This window comes from Amphibalanus amphitrite, unplaced genomic scaffold, assembly GCF_019059575.1.
Source record: "Amphibalanus amphitrite isolate SeventyFive unplaced genomic scaffold, NRLGWU_Aamphi_draft 000649F_arrow, whole genome shotgun sequence".
Classification (NCBI taxonomy): Eukaryota; Metazoa; Arthropoda; class Thecostraca; order Balanomorpha; family Balanidae; genus Amphibalanus; species Amphibalanus amphitrite.
This window is the reverse complement of record NW_024882143.1, coordinates 128,554-149,336: the sequence shown is the minus strand read 5'-3', so window position 1 is coordinate 149,336 and position 20,783 is coordinate 128,554. Positions and strand designations below refer to the sequence as shown.

General features: G+C 51.9%; 1 protein-coding gene across 1 annotated transcript in view; it reads right to left on the bottom strand.

Annotated features, from left to right (window-relative positions):
- Window positions 1-10,472: 10,472 nt before the first annotated feature.
- The window catches only part of LOC122363959 (segmentation protein cap'n'collar-like), a 93,978-nt gene continuing 83,667 nt past the window's right edge, over window positions 10,473-20,783 (bottom strand). Inside the window, exons 7-15 of the mRNA XM_043333839.1 lie at window positions 18,578-18,767; window positions 18,057-18,293; window positions 16,298-16,376; window positions 15,220-15,374; window positions 14,749-14,960; window positions 13,840-13,945; window positions 13,334-13,524; window positions 12,858-13,031; window positions 10,473-11,748 (exon numbers count right to left, since the gene is read on the bottom strand). Coding sequence (XP_043189774.1) covers window positions 11,575-11,748; window positions 12,858-13,031; window positions 13,334-13,524; window positions 13,840-13,945; window positions 14,749-14,960; window positions 15,220-15,374; window positions 16,298-16,376; window positions 18,057-18,293; window positions 18,578-18,767 — 1,518 coding nt within the window. The 3' untranslated portion in view covers window positions 10,473-11,574. The remainder of the gene's footprint in view (window positions 11,749-12,857; window positions 13,032-13,333; window positions 13,525-13,839; window positions 13,946-14,748; window positions 14,961-15,219; window positions 15,375-16,297; window positions 16,377-18,056; window positions 18,294-18,577; window positions 18,768-20,783) is intronic.

The window sequence follows — 20,783 nt, the reverse complement described above, 5'->3', positions numbered from 1 at the left end:
AACAAATGAACACTGGGTGGTGCACACCCTGAAAGTGACAGCTTCACACAAGCTGTTGTCTATGTTGAAAACTAGGCTTCCTTCCTGTTCAGATTAAGACAGTTGATGGCACCTTTGGTTAGCTTTGTTCAAGGAAGCATTCATTTTGCCAGTGTCAGTAGGGCAGCCTGGCTACATATAGGAATCTTGAGCCAGGCACAGCATACATGTAGTAGTGCATGTCTTGTCCTGAAAAAGGATCAGAGATATATGGCTAAGGAAGTTATGAATGGAATTGACTCAGGCTGCTCTGAGGATGATTGACCACAAAGACATGGCTATTGTGAAAGCCCTGAAATAACTTATGAACTGGTGTGTTTTGAGTGAAGTGGAATATCAAGAACAACATTAAAAAAGAAAAAGTAAAAATTGACCTAAAAATTATCTTCCATGTTTAGTTTCAATCACCTAAATCTTACACGTTTTCATACAAACTAAAATTACCAAGAAATTGCACAATTATCACTTACAACAAATGCTTCTTTCTACTTACTATCCACTTTCAGATAATGAATTCAAAACACATGCATCCTGCATCCATGGATGCAGGATGCATGTGTTTTGATTTCATTATCACAGCAACACAGTTGTACGAGATGCTTACACAAAACATTATGTTATATGTTGATGTTATTCAGCTAGAGCCTGGGACAGTGATATTGTATTGTTAAGTTTGTTCAAAACCAATGTCCCAAAATTTGCCAGTTTTGGGTGGGAAATGACATCCAACTGAAATCAATTTTCCACTTTCATCTCCAATTTCAAGAACAATTTTTCACACTGAAATAAAATTTTGGGACACTGTTCACTGTTCATAAGTCATAACACCAGCTTCATTTCTTAGTAATGATAGCTTTCAGAAGACTTCAGTCTTCCTTCATCAGCCTGTCAGGGCTCTAAAAATACATACAAACGAGTAGTGACGAACATAGAAAAGATAATACACAAATGTCGTACGAGGGCTGCCATTGCAAATAGATAAAGCCGGTGTACGCAATCTTTGCAATACTATTATACCAAATATGCTCACAGCTAAGTCGAAAGGTGTCACCATGCATCACAATTGATAAAATTCCTTGAAACTTCTTTTTTTAAACATTGTTACGCAACAGTGAAAGAATGAGAAAGCATGAGGCTGGCCCAGGCCCACCACCCAGTCAAGTACAGCAGTTTGCAAATTTGCACACAGTTACTCAGAAAGGCCTTTGTTCAAACAATTCCATGCATAATGAAGAGCGAATTTTTTAATGCACACGATAGTTATTAAATACTTAGCCAGCACAATTTGTAAGTCTTTAAATGAAGGGAGACACCATGAAACCGCGTGAAACCACAAGCCGCCTTGTTGTTGTTGTTGTTGTTTTGGTGTAGGGCGCATAGCCTCTTGGGCTCAGAGCGTCCAGAAGTTGTCTTCACATCTTCTCTTCCTTCTTGTCATGGCCAGGGAATGGAACTAAGCGATCCATGGGACAAGGAAATGCGTTGCCAGGATTTGTCCAGTTAGGATTTATCAGTTTAGGTTGGTATTGCCGTAGTTAGATGTTAGTGATTGGTCAAACTACACTAACTAAAAATAAAAATAAAGTAAATTAAAGAGAAAGAAAAACAAACATCATACATTTCACAAGTTTAACATCAGCTCATACTCATAAGGCCTGCACTCAGCCATCACGCCAATCGTTCACATATGATCAACATATCCGCGTATATACCAAAAACGTATCAGAGTATATAGAGTAAACATATGTTCCTCTGTTATCCTGTAAGAGGAGCGCGCTGTGTTTCAGCTCGGCCTATCGCACACAGCAATGTGGTCTACACTGATTGTGCACGGTACTGATATAGTCTGAATATGTGTGTGTGCGACTGTCAGTACCGATATATTGTAGCGGTTTAGTGTACGCGAGTGCCGTGGCGGGTGGGGAGGGAGGGGGAAGCATATCACCGAGTTAGTAGCAGCTATTTACCATTGTTATAAATCTCTACTCCTTCTACTCCACTCTCATGTTTTCCATTCACTGTCATTCATCATTCATTCATTCATTCATTCATCTCATTCTCATCCATATCATACTTTCACAGCATACATCACAGCTCATTATCACTCATACACAGCATAGTAGACAACAACAGAGACTTGCACTAAAATAAACAAAACGGTAAAGACTGTACATATCACAGCCACATAACATAAACATACAATAAACAATATAATCTTAAATTTTCTTAAACAGTTCACTATCGTGTAGAAACTTAAACAAAGCGTCAGTAATATCAGGGTATGAGTCACCAAGTAGAGTACCCAGCTCCATCGGCGCACCATGGTGCCGGCACAGTACACTGAGATGTCTTCTTTGGTCAGCGTAGTTCGGACATTCAATTAACATGTGTTGCACTGTCACGTACTGGCCGCAGGTACTACATTCTGGTCGCACATCACGGTCTATAATAAACGAGTGCGAGATTCTGGTGTGTCCAAGCCGCAGTCGACATAACACTATTTCCTCACGTCGGACATTCCGGCGACAAGACACCCAGTTCCCCGTAACATGCTTTATGCTCTTAAGGTTTGTCTGGCGAGTATCGTTTACCCACATGCTATTAAATTGATCAAAACATGCTGCACGGATAAAAGACACATATTCCTGCACAGACACTTCATACTCCTCCTCGGTCCTATCTAGTAAAACAGCCCGTTTTGCTTGAAGGTCTGCCTGTTCATTCCCGTAGATTCCACAGTGTCCAGGGACCCAAAGGATTACACACCGCAGATTGTGTTCCTTCAGACAATGCAAAGTATCCTTAATGTCGGTAACCATAGGGTGGTTACTTTCATTTGTTTGCAGGGCTAATAGCAGCGAGAGGGAGTCGGTACAAATGACGCTGTTTGCCAGTTGGTTATGTTGGACATAATGTACAGCTTGGAGCAAAGCAACACACTCAGCTGTAAAAATCGAGTAGTCACGTTTCAGTTTCGTTTTATACTGCATGTTTCCGTGCACGAAAGCACATCCCACGCCCCTTTCACTTTTCGAACCGTCAGTGTAAAGGAAATGATATCCAGGGTGTGTACCCTTAAACTCTTCAAAGGCCTGCAAAACATCACATCTCTCCAAATTAGCCTTCTGCTGTTCAATTAGTTTATGTGCGTCACACTGGTGTCGCTGCCATACAGGGTAAGCACTGGCTTTAAGCGTCACATCATTGGGAAGAACTATCCGAAGGTTTCGGGCGACATGTTGCAGACGTTCATAGAAGGGGAATCCAGATATTCGCTTAATATATCCCCACTCTAGGTCAGGTAGAGTAAAGGTCCCGTCAATGTAGTCTCGACATGGATGTTCATCGTATCCTGTCACTTTTAGGGCATATCTGACAGTCATCTCCCAACGTCGTAGGAAGAGTGGCGGTACATGTGACTCAACCTGCAGTGCCATTACCGGAGAAGTCCGCAATGCTCCTGTAGCTACCCTCAAACACGCGTTCTGTATGCTTTCAAGGGAGTGCACTGCATTGTTTGCTGGTCCATCAAGGACCTGACAGGCATATTCTAGGATGGGACGTATAAGGGATTTGTACATCCTCAACAGAATGGTTCTGTCGGCACCATATTCACGTCCGGATATGCATTTCAATATGGGAATGCGTTTCAATGCTCTGGCTCGAACGTACTGGATATGTTTGTTCAAGTTTAACTTGGAGTCCAGAAACACTCCAAGAAACTTTACATTGTCACAGTATGCAATTGGTTCGTCTTTAATCCGTAGTAGGGAAATGTGATCTAATTCAGTTCTTTTCATATATCGTCCAAATATCACTGCATTACATTTGGTAGGCGTGAAAGTAAATCCCCACGTATCTGCCCACTCCACCAAGGAATCAAGTGCGTTTTGCATGGTTGTTATTAGTTGTGGAAGATGCCTTCCTTGTAACCAAATTGCACAGTCATCTGCATACATAGCATAGGAGAACTCATCTGAAATACCTTCAAAAATATCATTTATCATCAGGTTAAAAAGTATCGGCGAAACAACTCCCCCTTGGACGACTCCATTCTCCTGTTCAAAAATCTGTGATAATCGACCACACTTCACCTGGAAGGTTCTTCCATTCAGGTAGTTTTCCACAAATTTCATCAGTCTTCCACGGAAGCCCAATGTATACATCTTTAGAAGGAGGGCAGGGGTAGACACTAAATTGTAAGCACTTTTAAAATCCAGAAATACTGCCAACGTATATTTGTGGTAGAGGAATCCATGTCGTATCTCTGATTCCAGTCTGATAATGTGGTCGACCGTACATCGTGCTTTCCTGAAGGCACACTGGTATTTCGATAGCACTCCTTTGTTTTCGGTATACCATTTGAGCCTTTCAGCTATCATTCTTTCCATGATTTTACCCATGCATGAGGTAAGTTGAATTGGTCTGTATGACTGAGGGTTGGAAGCCGGCTTCCCAGGTTTCAGGATAGGGACCACGTATGAATGTGACCAGTCTGTCGGAAAAATACCTTCCGTCCAGACTGCGTTAAACATCTTAAGAAGTTCTCCGTATTGAGTATTCCCCATATGTTTAAAAAAAGCGTAATGCAGTCTATCCGGTCCTATAGACGTATTTCCACATCGTTTTATGGCGTTTGTCAGTTCAGGTAAGGTGAATAAGTCATTGTAGCATTCAGCATTGTTAGAACGGAAATCAGGCATAGTTCTAATAATGTCATCAACTCGTGTACGAAAATGTTCTGAGTAGTTCTCCTGCGAGGAGATGCTTTCAAAGTATCGTCCAAGTGTATTCCCAACTTCAAAAGTATCATCGATAATACGTCCATCTATACTGAGTACGGGTAAAGGTCTGTTGTATCTCGTTTTCCTTGTGAATTTCCTCAGTATCTCCCACAACCTGGGTAAGGGGGTCTGGTAATTGAAGAGGCTAAGGAGTTTAAGCCAGGAGTCTTTCTTGGCCTGCCTAATAACCTGTCTGGCTTTGGCCTTTGCTCTTTTATATTCAAGTAATAGTCCTGGGACCTCTCTATTTCTCCTAAATCGGTTTAATAGCCTTTTCCGTTCTGTAATCGCTTTCTTGCACTCATCTGTCCACCAAGGACAGCAGTACTTTGCATGTCCAGTTTTCTTAGGTATTGTCTCTGTTGCTGCTGAGACAATAAGGTCTGTCATAACTTTGCAGTTTTCTACTCCCAGTTGATCATCATAGTTGAGTGTACACTTTTCTCTAAATTCATTCCAGTTTGCTTTATTTAAGTTCCATCCATAAAAAATGTCTGAGTCCTGTGAAGGGTCAACAACATTATTCAGTGTTATATAAATTGGGAAATGGTCACTGTCATGAGGATCATCTTCAGTCATCCACATTGCGTGGGGGGCGACTGATCCTGAAGATACTGTCAGATCGATATGGGAGTACAGCCCAGTGTAATCATCAATTCTAGTAGCACTACCATCATTGAGAACATTGAGTCCAAAAGTTCTGATCAAACGTTCCCATATCATTCCCCTTCGGTCACATCGATCCGAACCCCAAAGCATATGACGACTGTTGGCATCCGTACAGATAACCATGGGCTCCGGGAGCTGCTTAATCAGACTTTCCAACTCTTCATATTGTAAAGGTTCAGTGGGGGGTAGGTAAAGAGAACAGATGTGCATGGTTGAGCTGCCCATTCGTATGGAGCAGGCCACAGCTTGTAAGTTGGTGTTCACAGTTATCAGTCTGTGAGGAATCCTGTTAGTAACATATATACACACACCTCCCTGTCTCCTTTCATCATTGCCAAAAACATCATACCTTGTGTAATTCGGCAAGTTAAAATCATATTCATCTGATGGAAGGAAGTGAGTTTCCTGTAAACAGTAAACATCACATGTTTGGGTCATAAGGAAGGGTTTGACAGAAGCCCATTTTCCAATCAATGCTCTACAATTCCATTGCATTATTTTCACCATGGTGTAGTATGTGTTTGCCTCTAGAGTTTAGAGAAGTTTTTTTGTTTTTTGTTTTGTTTTTTTGTTTTTTGTTTTGTTTTTTTTTTGTTTTGTTTTTTTTAAAGAAAAGAAAAACTAACTAGCTACTAGTGAATATACTATTCACTCCAATCAGTTGTCTGATGCCGCTTGTGAAATATCTACCCATGACTGCTTTCTTGTCATGGGTTTGTCCCCTGCTCTTTCATTGGATATGCCTGCTCTCACAAGCGGGGGAGCGGGGGGGATGGTATCTGGACAAGCAGATACCTGTGGTTTGGTTTTGCCTTTTCCTCGTCCTAAACCCTTTTGCCTTTGTACAGTCTGCCATTTGGCAGCATCTTTGGTCTTTTTCACTGTGTCTATTGTCTGTGTCAAGTCACATGTCTGAATCATTTCGTCTCCCTCATCTCTTTCCATGGGTTGCGTAATTTCATGAGTTTTCCTCGTATCATTCACCTCCCCTTCATCACTGTCTGTTGTAGCATCTCCCATTGTCTCATCACCTCTCGATCTCTGTAATACATCCCTCTGGGTTTCCTTTACACGTACTGTGTCTGTTGTACTAGCAGCACCTTTAGAGGTACTTTCTGTGATCTGCGACTCAGTCAGTTTTTTGAGCAATGTCATCATCTCATCTACCTTCTTCTCTAGCTTTTCTACCTTTCCTTTCAACTCCTCATCCTCCTGCCTTCCAGTAATATGTGGAGTGCGCACAGTGGCAGCATAATTTCTGAGAACAGGGGGCTCATGGCGGTCATCATACAGTTTCCTGGCTTGGCTGAAAGATACCTCCTCTTCCACTTTGATCCTACATATTTCTTTCTCTTTCTGCCATGTTTCACAGTCATGAGATTGACACCCATGATCAGTGCGTCGGCAGTTGATGCACTGGGGCGTGCATTCTCCCTCATGAGGCATTTGTCCACAGTTTAGACATACCTTGTCTTTAGTGCATCGCTCCTGAGCATGCCCAAATTTGCCGCACCGGTAGCACAGCAGGGGGTTTGGTATATACGTGTGCACGTGGTATGTCACATAGTCCATTTGCAGTTTTGTTGGGCAGGATGGTCTGTCAAAGGTAAGTAGCAGGGTTGGGGTCCCTTGTGTTTGTCCATTCACTTTCCTGGTGAAGCGCTTTGCTCCAACAACCCCAAAGTCCTTTAGCCACTGGACCACCTCGTCCTCGCTAAGTTCTTCTAAGTCATATGCACGAATAGTGCCCCGTGATGTGTTCAGCCTTTCATCTTTCAATACTTCACAGTCCTCATTTGCAAATTTCCTAACTTTCAGAAACTTTTCAGTTTGGAGAGCATGTTTCGTTTTGACGAGCAAAGATCCATCAGTCAAAAAACTAGCCTTTTCCAACTTGTCAACATCCCCCAGGACACCTCTAACACCTAACTGCACCCATGGCCAGCCTCTGGATTTAAGTGTTTTCCCCGAGAGGAGTTTGATTTTGAGGTACGACCCGGAGTTTTCATTGTTTCCTTGATCGAAAAAAGATTCATCAGCCCTCACCCGTTTACCGGGCCTTCCCGGCTTCATTTTACATACCGTTGTGCACTGGGATTTTATAAATGATGAACGAATTGAAATTAAACAAAACTGAAACCAAAAACTTAAAGATCCAAGATGTCTTCCACCGCCACGTCACCACTAGAAAGTCAATCAGCTGTTCTTGCCACGTCCTCCCCGCAAGAAGCAAGCCGCCTTGTGTATAAATATGAATATGAATATGAATATGAAGCGCAATGTATTGAAACACGAGCGCCAGCTGCGCCGCGCTTCAGCGCAGCCATATCCTAGGATAATTTTCGGTATATAGTAAAAAGCTCCCAGTTCTAGTTGTTTTTCTAGATGATATAGTATAATTCTAGTATATACTAGGAAAAACTTTGGAGTACCCGACTCTTTAGTGCCCTGGTTTTGCCATTTTATCTCAAACTTTATCCAGAATTCATCAAAGCTGACACACGTTTCAAGAGCTTGAGGACGCGGTGGACACTGGAAGTTATAATTGTGTGATATAATAAGAAAATGCCAGGTAAATCATTCCTTATAGGTAACAGGCCGTTGTGTCGGTTGAAAGTGTAATTTGTGTGACTAAAAATACGCGTTGCTATTCTACAGCAGTAAAGTCCACGTAGCGTGCTTTTAACACGTGCGTAATCGCACGTTTTCGGCATTATCCCAGCCAGCCATACTTTCATTTGCAGGCCCATAACTTTTCAACGTGCTGTATAAATTTCAAATAGGCAGCACACTTATGCAAAGACATGCTAAAGATTACTTGACCGAATTGGCCAGACAAACGGTAGCATAATGAGTAAAAAATGCAGCTTCAAAGGCGCATGTAGTACAAGGGAAACGTAGGTACCTTGAAAACGCTCTTGGCGCCCTCACAGTCGAAGTATTCCGAACGACGACTCGTAACAAACATGCGATAATTGTAGTCACTTAAGCTTCAGAGCATCACTGACAGGTGGCATCCATGTCTTACGGTTTTCGAAATATCTCGAATTTCGGCTTCGCCCTAACTCCGGCATTGCCCCAACTTCCCCTAGTTCTGAGTGTGTGTCTTGGGTCAACCGTTTTGCAAGTGCAAAGTGATGCGTCTGCTGAAGGAGGTTGTCGTCAATCCTATGTAAGTAGGTACCATTGTTTCGGAGCGCACAGTCTCCGAAGGTGCATGTGTATTGGTAAACTACATCGGATTGTTTTAGTACTGACCTGTCTTGTGACACTCGGCAGGTTGTTTGCCATCACGAGTGAGTGGGTGGTTGGGCTCTGATAATAGATTATCACCTATCCGTGCTTCTATCCTCAGGATACTGAAATCCTTCTCCTCCACGCCACAACCCTCCTCCGGGCTGGACAGGCAACTTTATCTCATGCGGGCTGCTCCCTTGGAGCGGCACCGCTGCTCCTGAGGGAGCGCACCCCGTAGCCGGGTGCAGTGAGTGCCTTGGGGCTGGGTGGCCTGTCCTCTGGACGGGCTCAGCCCCGGCGACTCACTAGGATGCCTGCGCAGACCAATGTCTCCCCCTAATTCCTATCATCCTTCCGGCTCTGCAATGGTCTTGTCGACCGAAAGGGCCTAACCCAACAAAACAAACAAAGATAATAGATTATCAGTTTCAAGAGGTTACTGGAGTTTACGGGCTTGCAGAATTTGCTCACGATGTTACGGAGAACCTTTTCGTCTGTCTTGTAGGCCAGGGACATGCTGTTCTTGTAAAACAGTTTATTGTTGTCGCCTGTTCGTTTTGAGGACGTGGAGGTGATACGTACCTATGTACTTTGAGATCGCGTCACGGATGTGCCTGTTTACCACCTGTAGGTACTGGGTAGTTGTTGTTCGCAAGAAGCTGCTTGAATCTCCTCAGTTCACTGTCTAACCCGGTCCAAGAAGAACAGTGTTTTATAGCCTGTGTATATAAGCCTTATCACACTGTCTTTGTATCTATCCGGACACTGGCTGCTACCGTTCAAACATAATCCTAAATCTGTGGGTTTCCGATAGACGTCATTTAATAGGTACTATCGTACCTATTATCCGAATCAAAACCAGAGGCTTTCTCCTCTCCAATGGCAGAAAATTAATTGAGTGTCCGAGCGGTTTATGAGGGTAGGGTAGTGCTTCCCAGTGCTAACAGACACAGCCAACAACCAATAAAAGCCTCACTCTAGTCAATTTTGGGTCGTTAACAGTGAACCAGTGCATTTCAGGGGGAGGTGTAAGTACCAAGCCCAGCCCCGCACTTAACCTAAAGCAGCGAAGGATATGCCCAAAAGAAAACATATTTTAGAAGGAACGTCTAGTTCTGGTAAATATTGGTAATTGCGATATGGCCAGTTTTCCTTGAAAGCAAATATAGGTAGATATATTTGGGATATCCTTAGGGATAATCGGTGAGACAAGTCGGAGCTATCGGAGACTGTAGGAGACAGGCTGGGCTATTTGTGCACCTCTGCAGTCCGCATACACGAGCGGTGGCAGCGGTGATACCAATCACTGCCCTACCCTTTCGGTACTTCTGAGAGGCAGCCAGCCGTCTCCTCAGTGACTCGCTCCCATCAAGTCGCCAGCTGCGATTCAGACGGGCTGTTATAGCAGAACCCACGGGCACGGGTACTTTCGCCGTGTCGTCCGATCGTCACGCGATTGTGCCTTTTATACCACTTCTGACGTCAACTTAAAGACCTAGAGCGAAATGCTATATATTATATGAATGTTGAATACTCCATCACTGGACGTGTAGCGTATCACCGTAACTATTGCCTGTGGATACGAGTATGACATTAATTTTGACTGATAACGTTCAACCTTGACCGTTCATGTCCATCGCAGCTTCTCACGCGAAGCTGCCGTCTTTTTTCCAGGCACCTCGGGTGTCCAGCACGGACGCCGGCTAGCCGATCCGATCAGCGCTCGCTCGTCAGACAGGAGTGTCAGCGTACCGCCAGTGTATTGGGCACGGACCCCGCGCCCACACCCGCGGCACTGTCCAGATCCCGAATAAAACAGCTCCGCGGCGGCGGCGGCGCACCTACTGCGCGCCGCCAGCAATAAAGTCAGGTATTTCAACGGGCCCAATAAGGCATATCATCATCATCATCATCACATCGGCCGCGCACTTCCATCACATGCGCAGCGTCCCCCCGGTATCCGCCCCCGTCTGAAGTCACACAGACACACACTCATGGGTGTCGATTTCTGCCGAGCTGGGGGTGCCCGGGCGCAGCAAATCCGCCGCCGCCCTAGCGGTGACCTTGACCCGCGCCGTCTGTTGGGGCTCCAAAGCCAAGCCGGCCGAGCTGGCGGGGAATTTGAAGAGCTCGGGCACACCCAACCCGGCAGAAATCGCCACCCATGCACACACTGATATCATACCCGGCCCCCGTCTGACGTCACACACACACACTGACGTCACACAGACACTGACAGCATACCCGGCCCCCTGTCCCACGTCACGCATACAGACGCTGACGACCCGTGCGTTCACCCATAGCCCCCCTCCCCCGGTCCGCAGGGCGTTCACGGCTCGCCTCAGTGGCACGGCTGTGGCCAGCTCGACGGTGCGCGACCAGAACACTCGGTAAGGCGCCCAGAAGAGGCCCCTCAGCAAAGATAGAGTCGTGTGCTAGAGCTTCAGTGTCAGTTTCCGCGGCGGTTTCCGCTCCGCCCGGCAGGTATAAAGTAGCCGACGTCCGCCGGGACCCGCACCCAGGGTCGGTAAGCACGCCCAACACACACACATACACACACGCAGCGCAGGCGGCTCTGACGCCCCATACAGCTCCCTATCACACGGTGGCTATAACCGTAAGTCGCAAACGCTAAGGCCTGTCGTTTGCGTTTGGCCCTACTTCCCACAGATAAGGCCGCATTTGCACACCAAAACACCCGTCCCGTTTGCCACGTCCCATTTAACAATCCAAGGCACTGCGCCTCTCCGCCGGCTCCCTGTGAGGGAGAGGGGTCTCCTCGCCCTCTACCCACCCGCACCTGCCTCCCTGCCTCCCTCGCGCTCTCTCTCTGAGCTCTGTCCGGTCACTGGCCGGCGCCGCGCGGTTTATGGCGAGCGGCCGGGTCGACGGCAGCCGAGGGCACGATGGCAGCGCCCCTGGCGGGGCCGCGCGGCACCAGCAGCACGTCGCCGTCGGCAGACAGCTGCAGACTGTACTCGGATGGTGAATACGGCTGGTCGTCGGCGTCCCGCAGCGACTGAGGGCAAAGGGAGGGAATCAGCGACTGAGGGCGGACGGAGGGAGTCAGAGACTGAGTATAGAGGAGGGAGTCAGCGACTGAGGGCGGACTGAGGGAGTCAGCGACTGAGGGCGGACGGAGGGAGTCAGCGACTGAGGGCGGAGGGAGGGAGTCAGCGACTGAGGGAGGACGGAGGGAGTCAGTGACTGAGTAGAGGAGGGAGTCAGTGATTGAGTAGAGGAGGGAGTCAGCGACTGAGGGCGGAGGGAGTCAGTGACTGAGTAGAGGAGGGAGTCAGTGACTGAGTACAGGAGGGAGTCAGTGACTGGTACAGAGGAGGGAGTCAGTGACTGAGGGAGGACAGAGGGAGTCAGAGACTGAGGGAGGACGGAGGGAGTCAGCGACTGAGGGCGGACGGAGGGAGTCAGCGACTGAGTAGAGGAGGGAGTCAGCGACTGAGGGCGGACGGAGAGAGTCAGAGACTAAGGGCGGACGGAGGGAGTCAGTGACTGAGGGCGGGCGGGGGGAGTCAGAGACTGAGTACAGAGGGAGTCAGCGACTGAGGGCGGACGGAGGGAGTCGGCGACTGAGGGCGGACGGAGGGAGTCGGCGACTGAGGGAGGAGGGAGGAAGTCAGCGACTGAGGGCGGGCGGAGGGAGTCAGTGACTGAGGGAGGAGGGAGGGAGTCAGCGACTGAGTAGAGGAGGGAGTCAGCGACTGAGTAGAGGAGGGAGTCAGCGACTGAGGGCGGACAGAGGGAGTCAGGGACTGAGGGCGGACGGAGGGTAGACTGAGGGCGTCAGCGCGGTCCAGTACTGTCAGAGAACGTGTTACCCGACCACACAGGAGGGACAAATGCAAAAGGCAACTCAAACTGCAATGTTCCGAGAAAAGTAGCGATTATAAAATGTTGAGTGCATAAATATCGGGGAAAGCCGGAGCGCTTCAAAATGCATATGTGGTACTATCCAGCACACAGTCAAACAGCTTGCAGAGACCAGTCGCTTCAAGATCAGGGTAAGGACCCCCCGACGAGCCCCTCCCCCCTGACAATGGTTGGGTATAGAGACCCCCGCCCAGCCCCGCCCCGCGGCGGCCCCGTGTACCTACTCGTCTGTACTCGTACCTGGAAGACATGCCGGTGCAGCTGCGCGTACTTGTCGCGGATGCGTGCGCGCACGTCCGTCAGGTACTGGTGCTCGGCCAGGATGCGCTGGCGCTCGTCGCGCACCTTCTGCAGGTCCTCCGTCAGCGAGGTGATCTGGTCCAGCTTGCGCTTGCGGCAGTTCTGGGCGGCCAGCTGCAGTGGCGGGAGGGCGGGAGGGACGGTCTGACAGAGTCCACACGGAGCGGCGCCGGGCCAGCGGTACACCGCGCCGCCGCAGTGGTCAACAACCGAGTCCATATGACCACTCATAAAAAAGAAACAATTAGCTTACCTTTTTCGAAACATAAAAGTCTCCGACAGCCGCACTCACATCCAGCCCCAGCCCACAGCAGCAAACAGCCCACAGTCCACAGTTGCCCCCATAGCCGCCCCCTGCCGCCCCCAGCCGCCCTCAGCCGCCCTTAGCCGCTCCTCTGCCGCCCCCAGCCGCCCACCTTGTTCTTGCCGCGCCGGCGGACGTCGCGCACCAGGCTGAGCTGCGCCTCGCTCAGCTGCAGCTTGGCCAGCCGCTCGTTGAAGTCGTCCATGGGCATGTGCACGATCTCGTCGGCCGTCAGCGGAATCTCCATGGAGCGCAGACGCTTCTCGTCGCGCGACACGCGCTCCGCTGGCTTCTTATCGGCCACTACGGGGAGCGGCGGGGGGGGGGGGGGAGGGGGGCGTCAGCGGCGGATCGACAGGTGAGAATGGCGGACCGACAGGTGACAGTGGCGGACCGAACAGTGACAGTAACAGCGGCGGACCTACCGGTGGTGGTGGTGGGAGGGACCCCGAGCAACTGCTGTAAAAGCAACTAACACATGCAAAAATTAATATTAGTGTGTCTCAGTGTCGGTATCAGTGTGTCAGTGTCTCAGTGTCTCAGTGTCTCAGTGTCTCGGTGTCTCAGTGTCGGTGCGGTGTCTCGGTGTCTCTGTGTCTCGGTGTCTCAGTGTCTCACCTTTGTCCCTGGCCACGGGCCGGTCGGAGTCGCTCCCGCTCTCCACGGACGCGGGCTGGTGGTAGCTGTGGTTGTGAGCCACCGAATCCAACTGCTCCGCCGGCGACTGGAACAGAGCAACACCCAGCCGTCAGCAAACGAAACCGACAACAGCGCACGAAACCAGCCGCCAGTCAGCAAACGAAACCAACAGCGCACGGAACCAGCCGACAGTCAGCAAACGAACATACCAAACCGACAACAGTGCACGGAACCAGCCGCCAGTCAGCGCACTAAACCAACAGCGCACGGAACCACCCGCCAGTCAGCAAACGAAACCGACAGCGCACGGAGCCAGCCCACTTGGGGTGCACGGAGCCAGCCCGCACAGAAACCCAGTCAGCGTCAACATCCGGCGACTGTGCCGACTCTCCCGACTTCCCCGGCTACTTGGGCATGGTCGGCGCAGCGATAGCACTGACCCACCGCCTGCCGTACCCGTCACCCCCTCACCATTCCCATATCTCTCCCCTGCCATACCCGTCTCCCCCTATCTCTCTCCCTGCCGTACCCGTCTCCCCCTATCTCTCTCCCTGCCGTACCCGTCTCCCCCTATCTCTCTCCCTGCCGTACCCGTCTCCCCCTATTTCTCCGCCTGCTGTACCCGTCTCCCCCTCACCATTTCCCTATCTCTCCCTGCCGTACCCGCCTCCCCCTATCTCTCCCACTGCCGTACCCGTCTCCCCCATTCTCTCCCCTGCCGTACCCGTCTCCATCTATCTCTCCCCTGCCGTACCCGCCTCCCCCTATCTCTCCCCTGCCGTACCCGTCTCCCCTATCTCTCCCCTGCTGTACCCGTCTCCCCTACCTCTCCCCTGCCGTACCCGTCTCCCCCTACCTCTCCCACTGCCGTACCCATCTCCCCCTCACCATGCGGGTGAACTGCGGTGTGCGGCTGTACTTGATCTCGGCGATGTCGGCGGCGGCGGCGGCCTGCGGGGGCGCCGGCGCCCCGGCCGCCGGCAGCGCGGCGCCCAGGCCGCCCTCCGTGCCGTACCGGTGCGCCGCCGGCGCCGGCGAGCTGGTCGGACGGCACGGCGACGTGCACACGTCGCTCGACGCACTCGAGTCATCGAACGCGCCTGCGGGAAAGGCACCGGTCAAACAGACAGCCGGGCGGGCACCAGAGACCGCTGACAGTCGGTAGACAGGGCGAGCACCTCTGTTCAAGATGGTGGTCGGACGGCAGCGCGGCTCACGAGTCACGGCATCAAAGGAATACATAGTATTATAATCGCGACTACAAAGGGACAGCTCACTTCACCCGGGATGCTCAACAAACATCCCACAGCCCCCCCCCCCCCCCCCCCACCGCACGCCGAACTGCAGGCGGGCACGTACCGTCCTGGCTCTGGAAGATGCGCTTTCCGTACATCTGGTGTTTCTTCTGCGCCACGGGCAGCCGGGGCGAGCGGCCGCGCGCGTCCGAGCCGGCGCCGCCGGTCGGGCCCGCCGAGCGCCCCGGGCCGGCGCCAAACTGACCCGTCGGGGACGACCTGGCGAGGGGACAGGGGCGTTACGGGCCGGCGGGGACGACCTGGTCAGGGGGACAGGGGCGTTACGGGCCGGCGGGGACGACCTGGTCAGGGGGACAGGGGCGTCACGGACCGGCGGGGACGACCTGGTCAGGGGGACAGGGGTGTCACGGACCGGCGGGGACGACCTGGTCAGGGGGACAGGGGCGTCACGGACCGGCGGGGACGACCTGGTCAGGGGGACAGGGGCGTCACGGACCGGCGGGGACGACCTGGTCAGGGGGACATGGACCGGCGGGGACGACCTGGCGAGGGGACAGGGGCGTCACGGACCGGCGGGGACGACCTGGTCAGGGGGACAGGGGCGTCACGGGCCGGCGGCCCACTAGAGGCCGGCGGGGAGGAGGGCCTGGGGCGGGTCAGGGAAGGCGGGTAGTCGGGCGAGAACAAAACACACAGCTCCTTACAACCATACAACATATTCAGCCGTGTCCCCCTGTCACAAGCCACAATTCTGATGTTATAAGCGCCAGCTGTTCATATGAGGGCGGGACCAGGAAAGAAAATAAGCCCTCCTACATCGATGCTTCTGCATTGTATGCTGTTGCGTTCGGTGTCCCTGCATGAACTTTCTTAAGGTGTTGCGTGGGTGTTCGTGCATTAAAGTTCCCAGCATCACCTAGCCAACAACGGGTGTCAACCCGTTACAATCACATCTAACCTGATAAAAATGATCGCCCCACACACGCTGAGTCACAGTACCACGCCTGCCACGCGGCTCTCCCACCCTGTGACACGACTCCCTGTGACACGGCTCTCCCGCCCTGTGACACGGCTCTCCCTCTGACACGACTCTCCCTGTGACACGTCTCTCCCTCTGACACGGCTCGCCCTGTGCCGCGTCTGAGGCGGCTCGGCGGGCGCCGCGTCAGTCCGCTACTCACTGGGACTGTCCGCCGGAGGGTGACTGGGACGGACTGCCGCCGCCGGCACCCTGACTGCCGGAACTCCAGTCCTGGGGCGCTGCCGACAGCACAGTAGCAGCGTCACACGCCGGCCGCCGTGAAACACAGGGATTATCGCGGGGTGGACGACAGGTAGCGTCACCTCAGATAAACAGCCAAACACAGGCCTAGCGCTCAGATAACAAATAAAGGAGCGGCACAAACTGATCCCCATCAGCAGTAGGTATACAGCGAGCGGTGGAGCGGCTCGACACAGTGGGCCAGGCGCATCAAAAAAGCGGAATTAAGTCGAAAATCAACTTCGGTGAAATTCCTGTAATTATGGGATAGAGTATTGTAAAAATGTCCAAAGTTTCCGAATAAGCAAGTTTCCTTTCCCCAATGTCAAGGCAGATAATGCTATAACGTCGCAAAGTAGGACTTACCGACTGGAGATGGAAATGACTGCTGTGTACCATTTTCCGTTCCCCCGATTCAAAAGCTCTCAGCGTAAAATCATTAAAGTTATTCCGTACAAAATAGCTTTAAAAAAACAGCCGGTATTTCTGCGCATGTTTCTCGTACTCAAGTTCCCGGGAACTATTTCATGCTTACTAGTAGCGGTGGGGTTTACAGTGCCTGTTCGGAACCGTGGTAGTGCAACGACGCAATGAATTTATATAAGGATATAAAGAAAACGTCACCGAACAACACGAAGATATTTGCTGCCTGACTTTCCTCAAGGTGTATAGCTTGCTGCCCAATGCAAATATTTTGCGCATTTTTGCGCGAAATGGACAAATAAGGGTTTAACCCTCGCCGGCATAGGCCGTTTTGCATCCCTCGACGGCACAGGGGGATGCGACCCTCCTCGCGTTTGGCCCCTAATTGAGCTAGAGCCTCGCGGAAAAAACCATCGTGTAGGTCGTCACGAGACAAAGCCAACGGTACCCGGTTTTAAGGTCATAGGTCAAATGGTGACCTCTGAGGTCAGGTCAATGGCCCGAAAGTCGGGACCTGTTAGAACGTCGTATAGTGTGGCTGCTAAGGGGTTTTTCGGGATGCTGATCACGAATATCATGTTAGTTTTGATCACAGATGATGTCTTCATGCATTTAGGCCAGGTCGGGTCAGCTCAGGTCAGGTCAACCAGTATGGGTCCTGCCGGGTATTCGTAGTAGGTGTCAACCCGCCTCTGACAGCTTCGTAACATGTTACGAAGGCACCAAAACTACTTCGTAAATGTTCAAATGGTTCCTAAATTCGAATTCAGCTCCAAAAACTAGCCCAGAAACATGTAAAACTCGAAAAAGTGAACCGAGGTCATCGAAGGTCAATGACCTGACCTGACCTTCAGGTGACCTTTACACCCACCCTAAAGCATGGGACCAACATCATATCACATGTTTGAACGCTTGAAACCACGAAAAGACTGCAAACGCGCGGCCAATGCAGCATAGTGCCCGCCTGTCCCAGGCATGTGTGCAGCGCAGAAATTAAATAATGACGTCATAGGTCAGTGACCTTGCGTAACCAATCAAATTTGAAAATGGATATCGGATTCGGCTTTAGCATGATATTTTACCCTGTAACGAATCATTTTTGGCACCGCAGCTGTGCTCATTGATTTAATTCCGCTTTTTTGAAGCGCCTGGCCCACTGTGGGCTCGAGCAGAGGTCTCGCCGGCCGACCGACCCGGCCTCCGTGCGACACTGTCCACTGCCCAGTGAGCCCGGGCCGTCCGTCCTCCGCACCCACCAAGCTCCGTGATGGGCATCGTCGACAGGTCGAGCTGGTCGACCCCGAGCAGCTGCGAGAGGAACGCCTCGTCCTGGTCCAGCGGCGAGCCGCCGGCCGCGCCGGCCGCCTGGCCCGGCACACCGGCCGGCGACAGCTGGAAGTACGTCAGCTCGCCGCCGGAGGCGCCACCGTCGTCCAGCAGCGGCGGCCCGCCGGAGGGCAGGCTGAGTGGGGCCGCCGGCTGAGCCAGCGCTCCTGAGGGGGAGGGAGGGGGTGTCAGAAGGCCGGTCGGTGTAAACCTTGGTGTAAACCAACACCCGGGCAGTGTGCTGTTGCAATGGAATGTGAACACGTAACTTCCCTGTTCCCTGAACAAGAAGAAAATATTCCTAGTTCTTTCTGTCCCCCATCGTCTCACACCTCCCAACACAACCACCCAGCACCCGTGAACCCCTGACCCGTGACCCCCACTGACCCGCTGCTCTCAATGACCCCCCCCCCCCACCACCACCACCACACTGACCCGCTATGCTACTGACCTGTGTCTGGGATGAAGCCGCCCGGCAGCAGTCCGTGTCCGGTCGGCAGCGGGCCCGGCCCGGTCGGCAGCGGGCGCAGCTGAGTCCCGGCCGGCGCCGGCGCCTCCTGGCCAGCCGGCAGCAGCAGCACACTGGCCAGGTCCTGCCAGCGCTGCTCCATGCTGACCATCCGGTTCAGCGGCACCCGCGGCTGCCGGCGCACAGACAACGGTCAGCTCAGCTCAGGTCAGGTCAGGTCCGATCAGGTCAGGTCAGGTCAGGTCAGTGGGGTCTCTCTCTCATATTGCATTGCAACAGCTTCCTAACAGGGATACTCGCGGCTGGTGACAGATGACACCGTCAGGTCAGGTCAGGTGAGCCAAGGTCAGGTTAGGTCAGTGTGTTCAGTATCGTGGCCCTGCGACCGGCGGCAGAGAGGTCAGGTTGGGTCAGCTAACCGAGGGAGATGTCAGGCGACAGAATATCGCGGGCAATGCCAGACAATTGCAAATCAGCGACTTACAGCCGAGCTCAGAGCGATATTCCGGCGGCGCTACTGCGAGGGGCGGTAAGGCGTCTAGGACAGGTCAGTGGATCTGGCTGGTCCAAGATGGGCAAGGGCAGAGAAAAGAGCGGCCGCCGGGAGGACGGAGGGAGGGCGGCCCGGTCACAGAGCCACCCAAAGGCAGAGCGACACAACAGAAACAGGTTCAGACCAGCGTCTCTTTTTTCAGATCAACGTGTTACTTGTCAGCTCTAAAGAGAGCACTGAGGTAACTTCTCGGGCCGATATGGATTGGCCATGCCAGGCTGGTCAAATGACAGGCTCTGAGTACAAGATTGCTGGCCTGGTCATTTGGGCCAGGTTCGCGATGCCCCCTTCCTCTTCCACCTGCCGGAACGAAGCTGTCGGACGAGGGGCGAGGGTTGGGGATCGGCCCTGATGCAGGGCCCCTAATACAGGTCCCTAATGCAGGACTCTGATACAGGCTACATCAGCTCCGCCCGGGTCCTAATACAGGACTCTGATACAGGCCGCATCAGGGAGGGAAGGCGGTCTCTAATACAGGGAGGGAGGGCGGTCCCTAATACAATGAGGGAGGGCGGTCCCTCATACAGGGAGGGCGGTCCCTAATACAGAGAGGGAGAGCGCTTCCCAATACAGGGAGGAGGGCGGTCCCTAATACAGGGAGGGAGGGCGGTCCCTAACACAGGGAGGGAGGGCGGTTCCCAATACAGGGAGGGAGGTCCCTAATACAGAGAGGGAGGGCGGTTCCCAATACAGGGAGGGAAGGCGGTCTCTAATACAGGGGGGAGGGCGGTCCCTAATACAATGAGGGAGGGCGGTCCCTAATACAGGGAGGGCGGTCCCTAATACAGAGAGGGAGAGCGCTTCCCAATACAGGGAGGAGGGCGGTCCCTAATACAGGGAGGGAGGGCGGTCCCTAACACAGGGAGGGAGGGCGGTTCCCAATACAGGGAGGGAGGTCCCTAATACAGAGAGGGAGGGCGGTTCCCAATACAGGGAGGGAAGGCGGTCTCTAATACAGGGGGGAGGGCGGTCCCTAATACAATGAGGGAGGGCGGTCCCTAATACAGGGAGGGCGGTCCCTAATGCAGAGAGGCAGACATGTGCATGGATCCGAGAAAATGGATCTGGGATCTGATCCCACGGATCCTGATCTCGGATCCAACGGGATCATAGATCCACTTCTGTAATTTATCGAGAGATCCGTATGGATCACAGATCCGTGTCTCATTTTTTGCTTGAGATCCAGTGAGATCATAGATCCTCACTTATCTTTTGTCAACACATACCTATATCCCAAAAAAGCACTTGTTTCAACTCACAAACGTTCTGTTTTAGTGATGTTATGTGATCGCACGTCATAATCCATAGTTTTGTGTCACTTATTGGCATAGAGACCCTTTAAAACATGGTTTCAAATGTGGTGCCTGGTGGGATCCACTCAGATCATAGATCCATGTTCTTAATTTATCATCAGATCATATGAGATCATAGATCCAAGATGCATTTTTCACGCCGAATCCGGTGGGATCATAGATCCCAACCTGTAATTTGCTTCGAGATCCACTGAGATCATAGATCCATCACTCGGATCCATGCACATGTCTGCAGAGAGGGAGGGCGGTTCCCAATACAGGGAGGAGGGCGGTCCCTAATACAGGGAGGAGGGCGGTCCCTAATACAGGGAGGGAGGGCGGT